General features: G+C 36.0%; 1 protein-coding gene across 1 annotated transcript; it reads left to right on the top strand.

The window, feature by feature from the left end:
* The first annotated feature begins 1,291 nt into the window (after positions 1 to 1,291).
* LOC107590316 (uncharacterized) lies at positions 1,292 to 12,085 on the top strand. The gene is made up of 5 exons (XM_016279022.1): positions 1,292 to 1,433; positions 2,015 to 2,114; positions 4,164 to 4,228; positions 9,231 to 10,075; positions 11,936 to 12,085. The coding sequence occupies exons 1-5, from the start codon at positions 1,292 to 1,294 to the stop codon at positions 12,083 to 12,085; spliced, it is 1,302 nt and encodes a 433-aa protein (XP_016134508.1).
* Positions 12,086 to 15,166: the final 3,081 nt, after the last annotated feature.

Genomic DNA, 15,166 nt, shown 5'->3' with positions numbered 1-15,166 from the left:
TCTTAGTTTTTTCTTATCAGTTTTGTATATTGTGTTACACCTAATGTTGTTAAATGAATGTTTATTGCATTATTTCAGTTTCATGTGTGTTACCATGATGGTGTTTGTGTGAATGACACTGTGCACCTTCTATTGTGATGGGCTTTGGTTCATCATGTGACTTTCTCATCACCACCTGCATTTGGTGGTTATCAGTGTATTACAAAGATACAAAACAGATTTCAGTACTTCAATAGGTTGGTATATTAACATTATATCAGTTAATGAAATTACGGTATTTAACTGTAAATTTAAGTTAAAACCGTAAAACCTAAAACGTTGTTACTGTATTAAGGAATTTTTTTTTACAGTGTACAGTGCAACCAATGTAGCCTGATTCACAAACAAATGCCTCTAATGAACAGGTTCTTTTTAGTGAATCAGAAGCATACAGTGCAACCAATGTAGCCCGATTCATAAACATGCCTCTAATGAACCAGTTATTTTTAGTGAAACAAAAGCAATAGCTGTGTCTCAAAGTTGAAATGGTGATCTGGTGAATTTGGCCAACACAGCACTACTTTTGCTTGTCTTTACTTAAGTCACATTTTAAGCATCTGTGAAAGATCATTTTGAGAGATAATCAATTGATATCTCAAAGTTTTTCCAAGTCCATTCAGTTTCATCATCAGATCCCTCTCCCTGGACCACTGAAGTCTATCCATGTGGACATGAATACTCCAGAAGCCTGGAATGGAAAGAGGAAATCCAAGCCCAGACTTGTCCCAATCCAAGACCCAACACTTTTACCAAACGTGCTCAAGTTACACACTCGCAGAGTTAATCACTATTGTCTCTGGCAGAAGTGCATGCGTTAGTGTCTCCACAGCAATATGAATTTGCTTTTTGGTTTAAGAGTAAGTGCACTACGAATGTAAAAGTTTTTTTACAGTGTACAGTGCAACCAATGTAGCCTGATTCACAAACAAATGCCTCTAATGAACAGGTTCTTTTTAGTGAATCAGAAGCATACAGTGCAACCAATGTAGCCCGATTCATAAACATGCCTCTAATGAACCAGTTATTTTTAGTGAAACAAAAGCAATAGCCGTGTCTCAAAGTTGAAATGGTGATCTGGTGAATTTGGCCAACACAGCACTACTTTTGCTTGTCTTTACTTAAGTCACATTTTAAGCATCTGTGAAAGATCATTTTGAGAGATAATCAATTGATATCTCAAAGTTTTTCCAAGTCCATTCAGTTTCATCATCAGATCCCTCTCCCTGGACCACTGAAGTCTATCCATGTGGACATGAATACTCCAGAAGCCTGGAATGGAAAGAGGAAATCCAAGCCCAGACTTGTCCCAATCCAAGACCCAACACTTTTACCAAACGTGCTCAAGTTACACACTCGCAGAGTTAATCACTATTGTCTCTGGCAGAAGTGCATGCGTTAGTGTCTCCACAGCAATATGAATTTGCTTTTTGGTTTAAGAGTAAGTGCACTACGAATGTAAAAGCAAACGAAGCGCTTTCATTTTTCCCTGCCATCAGCAGCAGCTGTTCCCTGACTCGAGCATCTGAGCCTGGCTGGCAGAAAGCAGCTCAACTCTGGACTTTCCTCATGGAGACTTGGAGAAGGGAAGTACATGAATGCCTGAGTGACCAGATGGATCAGACAGCCTCAGGGAAGCCCACAGTTTCCTTCCACTCGTCATGCTTCTATCGGTTTCTTTCAGCATCTTCCAGCACAGTGTGACTAAAGAGAAACTGCCAGAGCAAGATTTCAAATACAGCCATTTTAAAGCTAAAAAGCTTAATGGGGTTCTCATTTGCCTTCGATGTTTCTCCTCAAACTCTTTAGAAGAAATAAAATACATTAAGAGCAGCTATATACAGTAGTATTTTTGGTAAGTTTTGTTCAGGTGTCAGCTGTTGGCAGTGGGAAGGCCGCTGTCATACATCACCTTGACCAGTTACTGAAGCCTGTCCAAGTTCCTGGTTACTCTTGTGTCTCTCGTGTGTAATTATAGCATTGTGTGTGAACGTGACCATGTCAAAGTGTTCAGAAGAGACCACGAGACAAACGTGTGCCAACATGCAGCTCACGGAAAATAAACAGAAGACTAAAAGGTACAGTTATTAGCTTCTTTTGACTATTATGCTTCCTAAATTTTACTCAATATTGGTAGTTCACCCAAAAAATTTGAATTCTGTCATTTAGTCACCCTCATGTCATTATAAACTCATATGACTTCAGAAGACGAGATGGTCCACAAGTCATGCGGAATCATGTTATGATCACTAAATGGTTTTATTGGATATGATTTTATTGATATGGAAAAGAGCAGCTCAGAAATGCCTAATATAGATTTTTGTGTTCCAAGTAAAAAAAAAGAAAAGAAAAAGAATTGTAACAATTTAAATAAGTGTTTAATTTTATTTTTTGGTTGAACTATTACCAAATCTCTGTTTTATTAAATATGAAATAATAATAATGAAAATTAAAATACATGTGTATTAGATATGTTTGTTTCCAGATTTTACATATATAAAACAACACGTTATATATCTCAAATTTTATTTTTTACTCTGAGGTAGAAACAGGCTTCTTTAGATGTTGTAAATAGCTAAATCTAAAAGTTTCGTTTTCAGTTCTCTCTGTTATGGAAGCTCATTTCTACTTACAAATTAAAATGCTCAATCAACGTAAACTCAGCACACCTGAAACGAGGATAGGTGCATGGGAACAAAATCAAACAAAAAGTTGAATCAAAAATAAGTAACGAACCCGCACACTATCAATACTTGCTAATTCTTAAACTTTATTAAACGCAACGTTTCGGTCCACTGACCTTCATCAGGCAAATGTATTAAAAACAAGACATAATTATATACTTTCACAATCAATGAGTATAACTGACAATCACATGTGGACTAATTACAAACACATGTGTAATAGATACCAATGGCTCAAGTATACAATAGAAGACACTTTACAACATCCCCAATTAAAAAAATATCATTATTCACATACAAAAACAATTATGTTTATAAATTCACAATTGGTTATCAGAAACCGCACATCTTAACAAGGTTTTAATATCATCCCGTTTGCAAGTATTGATAGTGTGCGGGTTCGTTACTTATTTTTGATTCGACTTACAAATTAAAAATAAAAAGAAATTAAATTGTAACTTTATATCTTACAATTTTGAGTTGGCTCTGCTCTCTCTCTCTCTCTCTCACACACTGTTGCACACAATCTGCTGAAGGGATGAAGAGTTCTCACACCATCAAAACAAGCCATTTCTATTGTTTGCTGCAGTGAACACAGGGCTGGAACAGAGAAAATTACACTTTGTTCCGCTTCTGCATTACGCTTTCACAAAAAGTGTACTTTAGAGATGTTAGAGGTGGTTTGTGAGTGGCACTGATATTAGGTGATGGTAATGGAAAACAATAACCAGGAATAATTATGGACTTCCATGACTCATTGGTCCTGGGCTATGGAGGCATTCTCTATCAGATGAGAGGTATGATGAGCTACAGGAACATTCACAGAGAATCTGTTAGCATTGGACGCTCCATTCATTTGACTGCCTACTAGGAACTGATGTTGTTTTGCTATAGTGAAGAGCTTCTATTGTCCTGCCTGTTGCCATCACATCAGAAACAATTCAGCACCAACCAATATAAAGAATACAACACACTAACTGCTGCTTTGTAAAAAGTCTCTGTTAGTCCTTTCTGTGGAAATCGAGTTTTATTTTTGACTTCGTTGTGGTTTAATTCAATTAGCAAATCTCCAATATCCATCCAAGTTATATATAAAAATTTGATATAATTTTATATAGCAATATATAACAACATGAATTTATGGATAATATTATGGATTTCATTAATGTATATTTTAAAAGAAATATATATTATTGTAATTATATTTACTTTACTGAAATAGAAATGTAATTTATAAATCATATAAACTGAAAATAGAATAAAAGTTACATTTCTAATAAATATATTGATGAATATATATATATATATATATATATATATATATATATATTTTTTATTTTTACATTTTATTTGTTAAAGGGGTCATATGATGCGATTTCAATTTTTCTGTGTATTTATATAATTCTGTACTTTTCTGCATTTAATTTTAAAAAATTTCCACAGAAAAGGCGAGAAGCGGGATCTATGCTGCGCTTGGGAGTGTTCCGACACGGATGGAGGAATCAACGGTAAGCAATCGAACAAATTCATATTCAGTCAGGGAATCTTTGCAAGTAATGACTTACACTGTAATGAATCTAGTTGGAAAGAGTAAACTGCTGCCAAAGAAAAATCAATACACTCTCTGAAATGGCTCTAATGCCACATCAGAGTCCTAATCAGAGTTCTGAGTGACAGTCCCATTGCGTTCCCTTAAACATGGTTTAGTTCAAGCAGCAGTATAGAGGAGATAATGGGCGACGCTGGCGTTTTCCTGTGAGCGACCTGCATCTAATTACACAGTTGCTTTCACCTGCTGCTATGGGAAATTCCTTGTGGGGATCTGGAGGCATCCATTATGTGCGGCGCAAACATTTGTCTGCTACTGGGTCTAGCTTGCTACCCAGCATGCCTCAATCACCTCGCAGTGTGTATGGGGACTGAAAGCCGCAACGTCCTGCCAATCACTCAGCATGTAGAGGTTTCTCTGCACATGGAGACATGAGGCCAGATGCTTAATTTGCAAATGTTTTTTCTGTTTTGACTGGTTATTATGTTTGTTTGAGCTTTTAACTATTGTTTTGACTGGAGGGTGAAAATGTGTTGCTAAAGCAGTTTTTGAAAAGCCAATAACCAGGCTTGGAGTAATGGGATACTTGGCACACATTTATATAATCAAGATACAAAATGTATGCAACTTCATCAACATACATTAAACTACTTAAAACTGTGATTCAGCTCAGTTAGCAGATCTCTGAAATTGTATTTTATTACCCAAATGTTGCTTTTTAGTAGCTCAGGAGACTTTTTTTAAATAAGTATCAACTTTGAATATAAAATGCATCACAATATGCAATCACATTACCTATAAATAACATTTATACAATTTATTAAAGTAATAACATTGCTAACACGAAGTTCAGCTCTAAAATACCCTAAGCAGTCTAGATTGGTCTGATTTACTGGTTTTAGAGGGCACTTGTCATCTTGAGGCCAGCTGTGTATAGCCACAGTATTTTTTTTACAGCATTACACCTGCTCTCTGTTCCACTTGTCCATATTTAAAAAAAAATTAACTTAGCATGTCATTTTTCCTGAGCAACTTCTAAGCAGCCTCATGTTGGAGCTCAACAAGGGCACCGAGTGAGTCAAGACCACCACTGACTGTTAGATACGCAATTGACACTTCACTCACAACAGCACTCTGGTACCGAGTCATATGTGCTCAAACAATATAGAATTATTGCAACTGATACAATTACCAACCCAACTCACCGCAATGGACCTTTCTTGCTTTGACATTTTCTCTGTCAAAGATAAAAAGGAATAATTCACTCAAAGATGAAAATTTGCTGAATATTTACTCCGATTTGGAGAAATTTTGCATTAATATATATAGCACTTGCTCACCAATGGATCTTCTGCAGTGAATGGGTGCCATCAGAATGAGAGGCCAAGCAGCTGATAAAAACATCACAATAACATCCACAAGACTCCAGTCCATCAATTAATATCTTAAGCAAAAACTTCATCAAGATGTTTTAAATTCAAACCATCACTTCTGGGAAAAATACCAATTCATAATCCATAATAATGCTTCCTCCAGTGAAAAAGGCCATCACCTGTTGTCTTCTCACATCAAAATCCACCAACTTATTTTAGAAGTGTTTTGTAACAGTACTTGGTCTGTGCATATTTCTCTCCTGATTCAGATTTTTTCACTGGAGAAAGCAATATTATGGACAGAGGACTTGCATTTTAGCCAGAAACAATGGTTTGATGTTAAAAAAAATGTTAATGATTAATTTGTCTATTACAAAAACGCAACTTTTTACTGCACAAAATGTTAATTCTTGTAGTGGGGATTATTGAAATGTTTCTATCAGCTGTTTGGACTCTCATACTGATGGCACCCATTCATTGCAGAGGATCCAGCAAGTGATGTACAGTAATGCTAAATTTCTCTAAATCAGTTCAGATGAAGAAATAAACTCTACATCATCTACAATTTTCATTTTTGGGCGAACTATTTCTTTATTTGTAACATCGGGCCTTGTTCACTAATAATTTCACACATATTGCATAGGTGCACAGAAAATGTTCTCACACTGAATCTCTGAGGGATTCACAACAGCCACGTGAACACAGAAATGTGTTCTTGTCATCATTTATCGTTGATGAATCTGGATTATTGTAAATGAGGGCAGGTGTCTCTGCAACTAGTAATTTGCATAAAACACTCCCAGGGCATGTCCATATAAGGGCTTTCCATGCAAACTCAATTCTCCAAAAAAACATAGGCCTTAAATGACTACATGAGTTCATCATTCGCAAACTGCATAAGCCTGTACAGGCTACTTTTTTTCCCCATGTCATTTTTTCAGAAGTAATGATTAGTATTATTTTACTTAACTGTATTTCTGTCATGACAAGTCTCGGAGAGTTTAGCATAATATACAATGTTAATGTGTTTGGTCTTGGCAGAGAGCAAGCACCTAGGTTGCTACAGCCAATACAGCCACAGACAAGCTGTTGTGAGCATGTAAGAAATAGTGCTGCTGCGCATATAACATATATGAAATAACTCTCATAAATAACATGAATTTATCCCCATAGCAGATCTATACAGGTGGAGCTGGGGAAGGTGGAGGGTTTCTGATGCGTGCTGCAACTGCTACAGCGAGCACTAGCCGAGTATTTGAATGTTGAGCAGCAAGCTCATTGGCTGCTGATGCAGCTAAAGCCAATCAGCTGTGCCAAGTGAATAATTATGTAATTATATCAGATTGAGTTAGAACCCATTTGGCCTGTGCCACAGGTTCATGACAGAACTTTGTATTTATTTTATAATTTCTTACAAACAAAAACATTGCTTAAATTCTAAGGTTACTCTTGGTGATTTTAGCATATATGTGCACCTTTTGCACTTCACTTATTAATCAATCATCATTTTTCTGTGAAAACATTCTAAGTTGTTGAGGAACATCAAAGCTTAGAATAGTGCATATCTTGGATATTTTCCCCAAACTCCAGTATTTGGCATCTTCTCAAAATGCTGAAAAATAACAGAAAACTCACTCATACTGCATATTATGCACAGGTCTCACAGGAGCAAATATCAGCCAGGTTTACTCTGAACCTAGCTTGAGACCACAGTAAAAAAAAAGCAAGAAGTGTAAGATTCTGCATTATTTCTTGGGCATGCCAACCTTTGAAGCTTTACTTAGATGTTCTTGCTTTTATTGAAAGCACAAGATTCTTTCTGGATCACTTTCAAGTCATTCCAGATAACATTATCATCAGGTTTAACTTGTGGAGTTCATTGAGCTTAAGTGATGTTGTCATTAAAACAAAATAAGGACAAAAATACAAAAATTCATTAAATATAGAAACATTTCAGCATGATAATTTATAATACGTAATATTAATCTGTATTACATAGGTAAATAATGGAAAAGTCACTAGTTGTCTCAGAATTTGGACCCCAGTATCTCTCTCTGCTCTCCTGAGGTTAGATGTTGAAGACATTTGCATTTAAACTCTCCACCACTCACCTTCTCTGGAGCAAACGGTGAGTCATAGCGAGTCCAACAGCGTCAGTGTAGCTTTCTGAAAGATAGCCATAAAGTGGGACATCGATCAGAGCCAGGCCACACTGGGCTCAGACCTGACATTTAAAAACCAGACCTGTGATTAATCATCATCCTAACAGGGCTTAGACTTCAGAGCATTTGCAATGAAGCCCCATGGACAAGAAAGAGGGAGGGTTTAACATCTCTGATATAGACATAACCTTGTTAAACAGTCTAAATAGGAATGTTTATATTTACCCAAATATCCTGTGAGGATATTTACTTGCTCCCAAAGCAGACATTAGATCTTCTCAGCATATTCTAATGCAGGTGTAGAATCAATATGATGCAGTTTAGCTCCAGCCCTAAATCAGGGTTTATAGAATTACTTCACAATTACCGGCAGGTGTGTTGCAGCAGGTAATGGATCATCAGCATAGCCTTTCCAGTTATTCTTTTCTAGGATTGTTGGCAACAATAATAAATAGCACAAATAGTGATAGTGTAGTTAACTGCGTCTATATTGGGGTAGCAGTGAAGAATAGCAATAAAGCTTTCCAGAAAACACACCAAACTACATTTCCCATCATTCTCTGTGGCAGCTTAAGAATGATAATGGTGCTTTCAAGTCATCCTGGGAAGTTAATATTTACAAGCTATGAAGTCAAATGCTTTCAAATCACTTTGGTCAGAGCAAGATGCAAGGTTTTTTAACTCTGCTTCTGCAAAATAAATAAACCGTAAGGTGTCATTTTTTATGTTTTTAATCAATTTATGAATGTGCTGTAAACTGAATCATTACATATTTAATTGTAATTGTACAATATTATCATATATGCAATTTAGCTAGTTTTATTGTAAATGAAAAAAGTTCATACATTTCAACATATTTCCTGCCAACTACAAATGCTGCATCCATCGTGTCAGACGTTTATTTTTTTCACTGACTGAAAACATAATTTTCCACTCATAATTTTGATATTGTGGTGGCATTCAACTCATAAACATGATATTTCCAACATGACTTGAATACATCATATAATACATGAAGCATCAACTAATGTGCGTCTTCATTATGTTGTAGTACTGCTAAAATTGTTCCTCTTTTAAGAAAGACAGTGTGGGAATGATGAGGGAAATATACAAAATATTAAAAGAAAGAAAGAGGGAAATATAAACTATTGTCCAGATAATACATTTTATTCACAATAAAATCAATTGAACAAGCACAGAAACCTCCTAGAACTAAAAAAACCAAAGCATTTTCATCATTGATAATAATAAGAAATGTTTCTTGAGCAGCAAATCAGCATATTAGAATGATTTCTGAAGGATCGTGTGACACTGAAGACTGGAGTAATGATGCTGAAAATTCAGCTTTAACATCAAAGAAATGAATGACATTTTAAACTGTAATAATATTTCACAATATTACTGTTTTTACTGCTTTTTTTAGCAGATGATAATGCATTTCACCGATACCAGGAGGCCAAACAGAAGGTTAGGCACAAGTGCAGTTACTTGGATGAGAGGAACATCATTTTGTCTCCTCATTTATTTGCTCAGCCCAGGTCATGCGCATCTAGAACAAATGATGCATCAGATGAAGCAAACTCAAGATGGAAAGCATCCCAAATCAGTAGCGTCCTCACTAAATCTGCCAACCCAGATGTGATCATTACCACTGAAAGACCAAGTGCACCAGACCCTAGCTGTGTACCCATAAATCCCAGAGTATCTAGTGATTCAATGACCCAGATACAAAGTACTGTCTGTGAGAACTCACTGCAAGTACATATTGTAGAGGTGAGTGGGATTCTGCCAATGATAGAGTGGATTCCGGAATCATCTCATGAGGAAATGACAGAGGAAACCACATCTTGGGGGTGTGTGGGATTTATCTCTGCGAACCATGAAACAAGGAGTCCTGAAGCTCTTTGGGAAAAGGCATCTGGATGGAAAATCGAATGGTGCAATGAGCGCCTGTCTAAGACGGCCCACTTCGGGTCATCATCGCCCGCCAATGGCCTGCCGGCCTCAGTCAGACCCAGAGTGGTGATCCGGAGACTGGCACGAGTAAGAGGTTACAGAGGGACAAGTAGCCATAGGGAACAGAAGCTCAAACCGTTGGTGAATCACAAAGACCTGCACAATAGCTACTACAGTCGGTCAACACTACACAATCGCTATGGATGTCTCTGTAGCCCTTTCCAGCCATGCCTGAGACACAGTCCAGGGGGAGACCAGCGAGACCTTGACAGGAAACAGCAAGGACAGCCGAGAGAGTTTTCAGATGCAATTGGGGTAAGATTGATGTTCTCAAACGACAGACTTTTTGGTCTAGAAGCCAAACTCTTCCATTTAGCTGCTTTTGAGATTTGTTGAGATTCGCATTTGTTTTCTGTCCACTTCTATCTCAGTGACATCAGTTGATCGATGTTCTGACTTGAACTTCTCGCCTTTAAAGCACAAAGGGCAATTTTTACAAGCATGTGAATTGAATGATAATCAAAACAATACGTAACACAATACGGCTGCTGCTTCTCGCTGGGAAACCTGCAGTGCGGATTGATTGTTTTATAAGGATATCGACCTGTTTCGTGGTAAACAGAAATGAATGTTTTTGTTACACAATCAGCCTCTGTCTGATTCCAGATGAATGCTGGGACACGGACTGGTAGCTATTACTAGCAGCAAAGTATTACAGGAGCAATTTAGACTTCATTGGTTTTTTGAGTGCATGCTAAACCCTTCTGTAGTAATGTGTAAAAGTATGTCCGCACATTACAATGCATAAGGCCGATATAAAATTAGATCAAATTGAATATAAAAATCTTTTAATTTCTTGTAAAAAATCAACCAAATATGCCAATAACTGAGTGGAACCTACTTTGTATAACCATTACAGTTATACAAAGAGAAAAATCTTTGGAGAAAATCTACATGCCATAAGTTTAGATTTCATTATATAAACAAGCAAATCATTGTCAAGGCAAATATGTACACCCCTGTGTACATTTCAAAATTTAAAAAAATTAGTCCAGTTCACATTTCAGCTAAAAAATCTAAAGAAAAAATAACTATTAGGAATTTTCATTGTGACATTATTTACAGGTCAATTAAGCTCATTTTACATGTTTACGTTTATGCGTTTGGCAAAGGCATTACAGTAATGAGAATTTGGAGGGAAAAAGATACTTATTTGTTATGGAAACAGTGTCACAATGCAAAAAAATTCTAAGGCTCCTTTTGGGGTGAAGTGTGACCTTGGTATGTCTTGACAGATTTTCCCAACTAGTTACTCTAGGCAGAAGCTAGTGACTGTTTCTGCAGCTTGGAATGTCTAGAACAGTCACAAAAAGCACGCGCACACACACAGATTTTGTGTCATGCTCAGTTCCTGTCCTAGAAACTGTTAGCATTTTTTTGACAAGCAAAAGGTGCATTTTAAAGGCAAAATGACATGCAGCATTGAAAGATAATATCAAAAAGCTTAATCTATTTTACTTACATAATGTGATGTATTTCAAAGTTGAACAAAACTTCAGGATTTATACCTACATTACATAAAAGTTCCTAAAAGGAACATTGTTTGAGAAGAAAAGCTTTTTTTTCAAGCAATTGTTTTTCTTTAGAATAACTTGCTCTGACTAAATGTACAAAGACCAGGAATGCGTAATAAGAAAGCAAATAGGATCAATTTTAATGTTTAGTTTAAACAAACTGATTAACTTCAATTACTGAACCATGAAGTGCCCAGATCAAGTCAATTTCCCTCTTAACGTGGCCCAATCATGCTAAATGAACCTTTTGATAGCGTGATGTTTATGCCCTGCATTACAGTACTTTGAGCAATGATAAAAGATTTTTAGCTTTAGATTTACCTCTCAAAAGATCAGAAGACTTTTGTAAGCCCTGTTTGACAGTGCTTTCAATCTTCACCGGGAGAGTTAGCAGCAGTCAGCCCGGAGAAAATAAGAGGGAATCTCAAAGCAGGAGAACATGTTTCCCTTCGGAAAAGAATCAATCCTTGTGATGTGGGGAGGGAGGAATGAGAAATAGAGACTTCCCACTTTGACCCTGTTGAGTGACAGTTATAAATGTGAGCTGGTCGAATCGCTCCGTCTTTTCTGATTGCTTGCTTGTCCGTTTGTTGCTCCTCAGGACATCCGGTGTCAGTTAGGATGCCCGAAGAACGCCGAATCCCCTCCAACTCTGCACCACGTCACTTTCTCTCATATTTTACAGGTTCTCCAGAGCAAACCAGCCAGTTTTCCACAGGTCAGGGGCCAGAGATGCCACAGGGCTCTTTAAATGTGTTCAATATAAAACGTCCTTCCTTTTAAAGTCCATACACATCAGTGAAGTGCTTGTCAAAGAAAACACCACAGGCTTCAGAATATATTTTTTTTATTCAAACTTTAAATTTCATCGTCTCTACAGTGTAAAAGGTCATGAATTCAAAGCCCTAAAAGGACTCAAAGAGATGGATTCAGATCAATTTGGTAGGAAATCCATCTATTGTCTCCAAATAAACCATTTCGTAATGATTTTCGAGGTGGGATGGCAGAAGAAAATATAGGAATCAGATGTTAAAAAAGCTTTTGAGGTCGAAAGAACATCTTTTAACAACCAAAATGTCTGTGCAAGCTATAAAACAGAACATAAAATAAATATAAGCACGATTAAAAAACATCCAGTTGGTACACCGTAAACCAGAGTGATACTACAGCTAAGATTCAAAGAATATCAATGATAAATACAGTACAATATGTACTTACAGTATGCCATCGTACACCCACAAACCCCCAGCCACACATACATGTACAGCACAAACATAAGAAAATAAACATCGATAATCTCTGACAAAAATTATAGTCATGTGCATTTACACTGTACACACCATGTTAGTTTTCACTGTAATACTGCTGCAGGCGCTGATCGCGTTAATTTTTAATTTTTATGCATGTTTTTTCTTTCTGCATTATAAAGTGCAGCTATCCCAGACTTCTGTGATTAGTGCTTAAGCAATAATATACCATTTATCACACCAATATATTATATATGTCTATATATATATATATATATCAATAAAAAATATACATACCACTTGAGGGGAAGCCAAATGGGAATTTTCTCATGATATGAAGAATCACATTATTGCTCTTCAGGATTGGTCACATCAGCAGGACATTGTACTATACAAGGGGAACCATATATTTTATGAAGCACCAAAAGGCTAAAACCTTTAAAAGAATATTCTGGGTTATTTTTGTATAGGACCTCCAGGCCAGAAAATTACAATTTTTTTCTTGAAGAATATTATCATGCTAACAGATGAGACTATTATATGACCTTGAAGTGTAAAATACACTACCATTCAAAGGTCTGAGGTCAATAAGATTTTTTAATGTTTTTCTTTCTCTTATGTTCTCTAGGGCTGAATTTATTTGATGAAAAATACAGTAAAACTGTAATAATTGTCAAGATGCTATTACTATTTAAAATAACCGTTTTCTATTTCAATATATTTGAAACCATCATTTATTTCTGTGATGCAAAGCTGAATTTTCAGCATCATTACTCCAGACTTCAGTGTTACATGATCCTTCTAAAATGCCGATTTGCTTCAAGAAACATTTCTTAATTGTTGTGATGCAGTCCTTTTTTACAGGATTCTTCGATGAATAGAAAGTTAATAAATAGCACTTATTTGAAATAGTATTCTTTTGTAACATTATAAATGTCTTTACTGTCACTTTTAATCAATTAAATGTATCCTTGCTGAATAAAAGTATTAATTAAAAAAAAAATTCTAATCTAACTGACCCCAAAATTTTGAACGGTAGTGTCATTACGCTAAAGACACAACCCAGAATATTTCTTTAAATGGCACCACGACATGACTGAAACACAGGGCCGGAGATCTGAAATATAAATTAGCGCAGCAACTGCATCTTAATGTAGGAGACTAATTTATATCCACAGTATTACACATGAGGTATCACGGTTTGTTTTTAATGATCACAGGAGGAGAGGTGGCTTTCTGACTCATTATCTCTTTAACATTAACAATATCAATCCTCAATGAAAGATGTGCTGGCCATTAAAACAAATGTTGTGAAACAAATGTCCATGTGAGTGTCATTATGTTGAACACTGGTTAGATGGATGTGTCTGATGGACTGACTCATTATTCTAGTTAGATGGCTGGTGATTGTCTTAGCAGATGATCTGTCTTTCACAGCTGGGTGATTTCTACTCAAACTCTAGCACAGCTTCACTGTGAAAGCCCATTGGGAGAAATTGAGACCTGGCTCATGAATTATCTAACCAATGGATCTAGAACTGTTTTTTTTTTTTGCTGCCAGTACAGTACGTGAGTACTTGAGTTTATCCGAGCTTTGGTATTTTTTTTATTTTGTATGCGAGCTTTCAACAGGTATTTTTAGCTTATTTTCTGCCTTATTTTTTTGGACACAGTGTATTTATGTATGTGTGGAAGCCCAATTCTGCCTCAGAGTACAAAAATAAAAGAAATAACTCAAGAATAATCAATATTAGAGAAATAAATCACATTGTGAGATATAAAATCTAACTTAAGAGTCATATTGTGACTCTCAAAATACTCAATATTGTGAGATAAAATTACAGTTATGAGAAATAAAGTCACAGTTGTAATATAGAAAGTCACAATTGTGAGATATAATGTTGCAATTATATATATATATATATATATATATATATATATATATATAAAGAAATCACACATATTATATCTCACATATTGTGAGATATAAAAATCACAATTATGAGAAAAAGTTACAATTTGAGAAACATGTACATACAATCACAGTTAAGAGAAATAAATTTGCCATTGTGAGATATTAAAAACAATTATGAGAAATAAAACTGCATTTATGAAATCAAGTCCAAATTGAAGAAAAAAAAGTTGAAAGTCACAATTTTGAGATATTGGGCCCTATCATACACACGGCGCAATGCGGCGCCAGGCGCGACGCAAGTGTTTTTTTTGCTAGTTTCAACCCGACGCAGTTGTCATTTTCATGTCCTGAGCCACGTTGCTTAAATAGCAAATGCATTTGTGCGTTCAGGTGCATTGTTTGTGCGTTGCTATTTTGAGGCAACTGAAATAGACTGCGCCATTGACCAACTAAAACCTGGTCTAAAGTCAATGGAGCAGTAGTTTTTTTGTTATTTAAAGAGTCCATTAGTATAGGCGGGTCCACAGCGTGTACACTCTGCTTATTACACACACAGGGAGGCACAGTAGCACAAAACATGCCAAATATTAAAATTAAAGGATTACAATGTAAAAGATTATTATTGTGTAGGCTACATAAATATAAAAATGCCTACATGTCATAATGGATA

This window comes from Sinocyclocheilus grahami, unplaced genomic scaffold (genome assembly GCF_001515645.1).
Source record: "Sinocyclocheilus grahami isolate Dianchi unplaced genomic scaffold, SAMN03320097.WGS_v1.1 scaffold126.1, whole genome shotgun sequence".
Lineage (NCBI taxonomy): Eukaryota > Metazoa > Chordata > Actinopteri > Cypriniformes > Cyprinidae > Sinocyclocheilus > Sinocyclocheilus grahami.
This window is presented reverse-complemented; position numbering and strand designations above follow the sequence as displayed.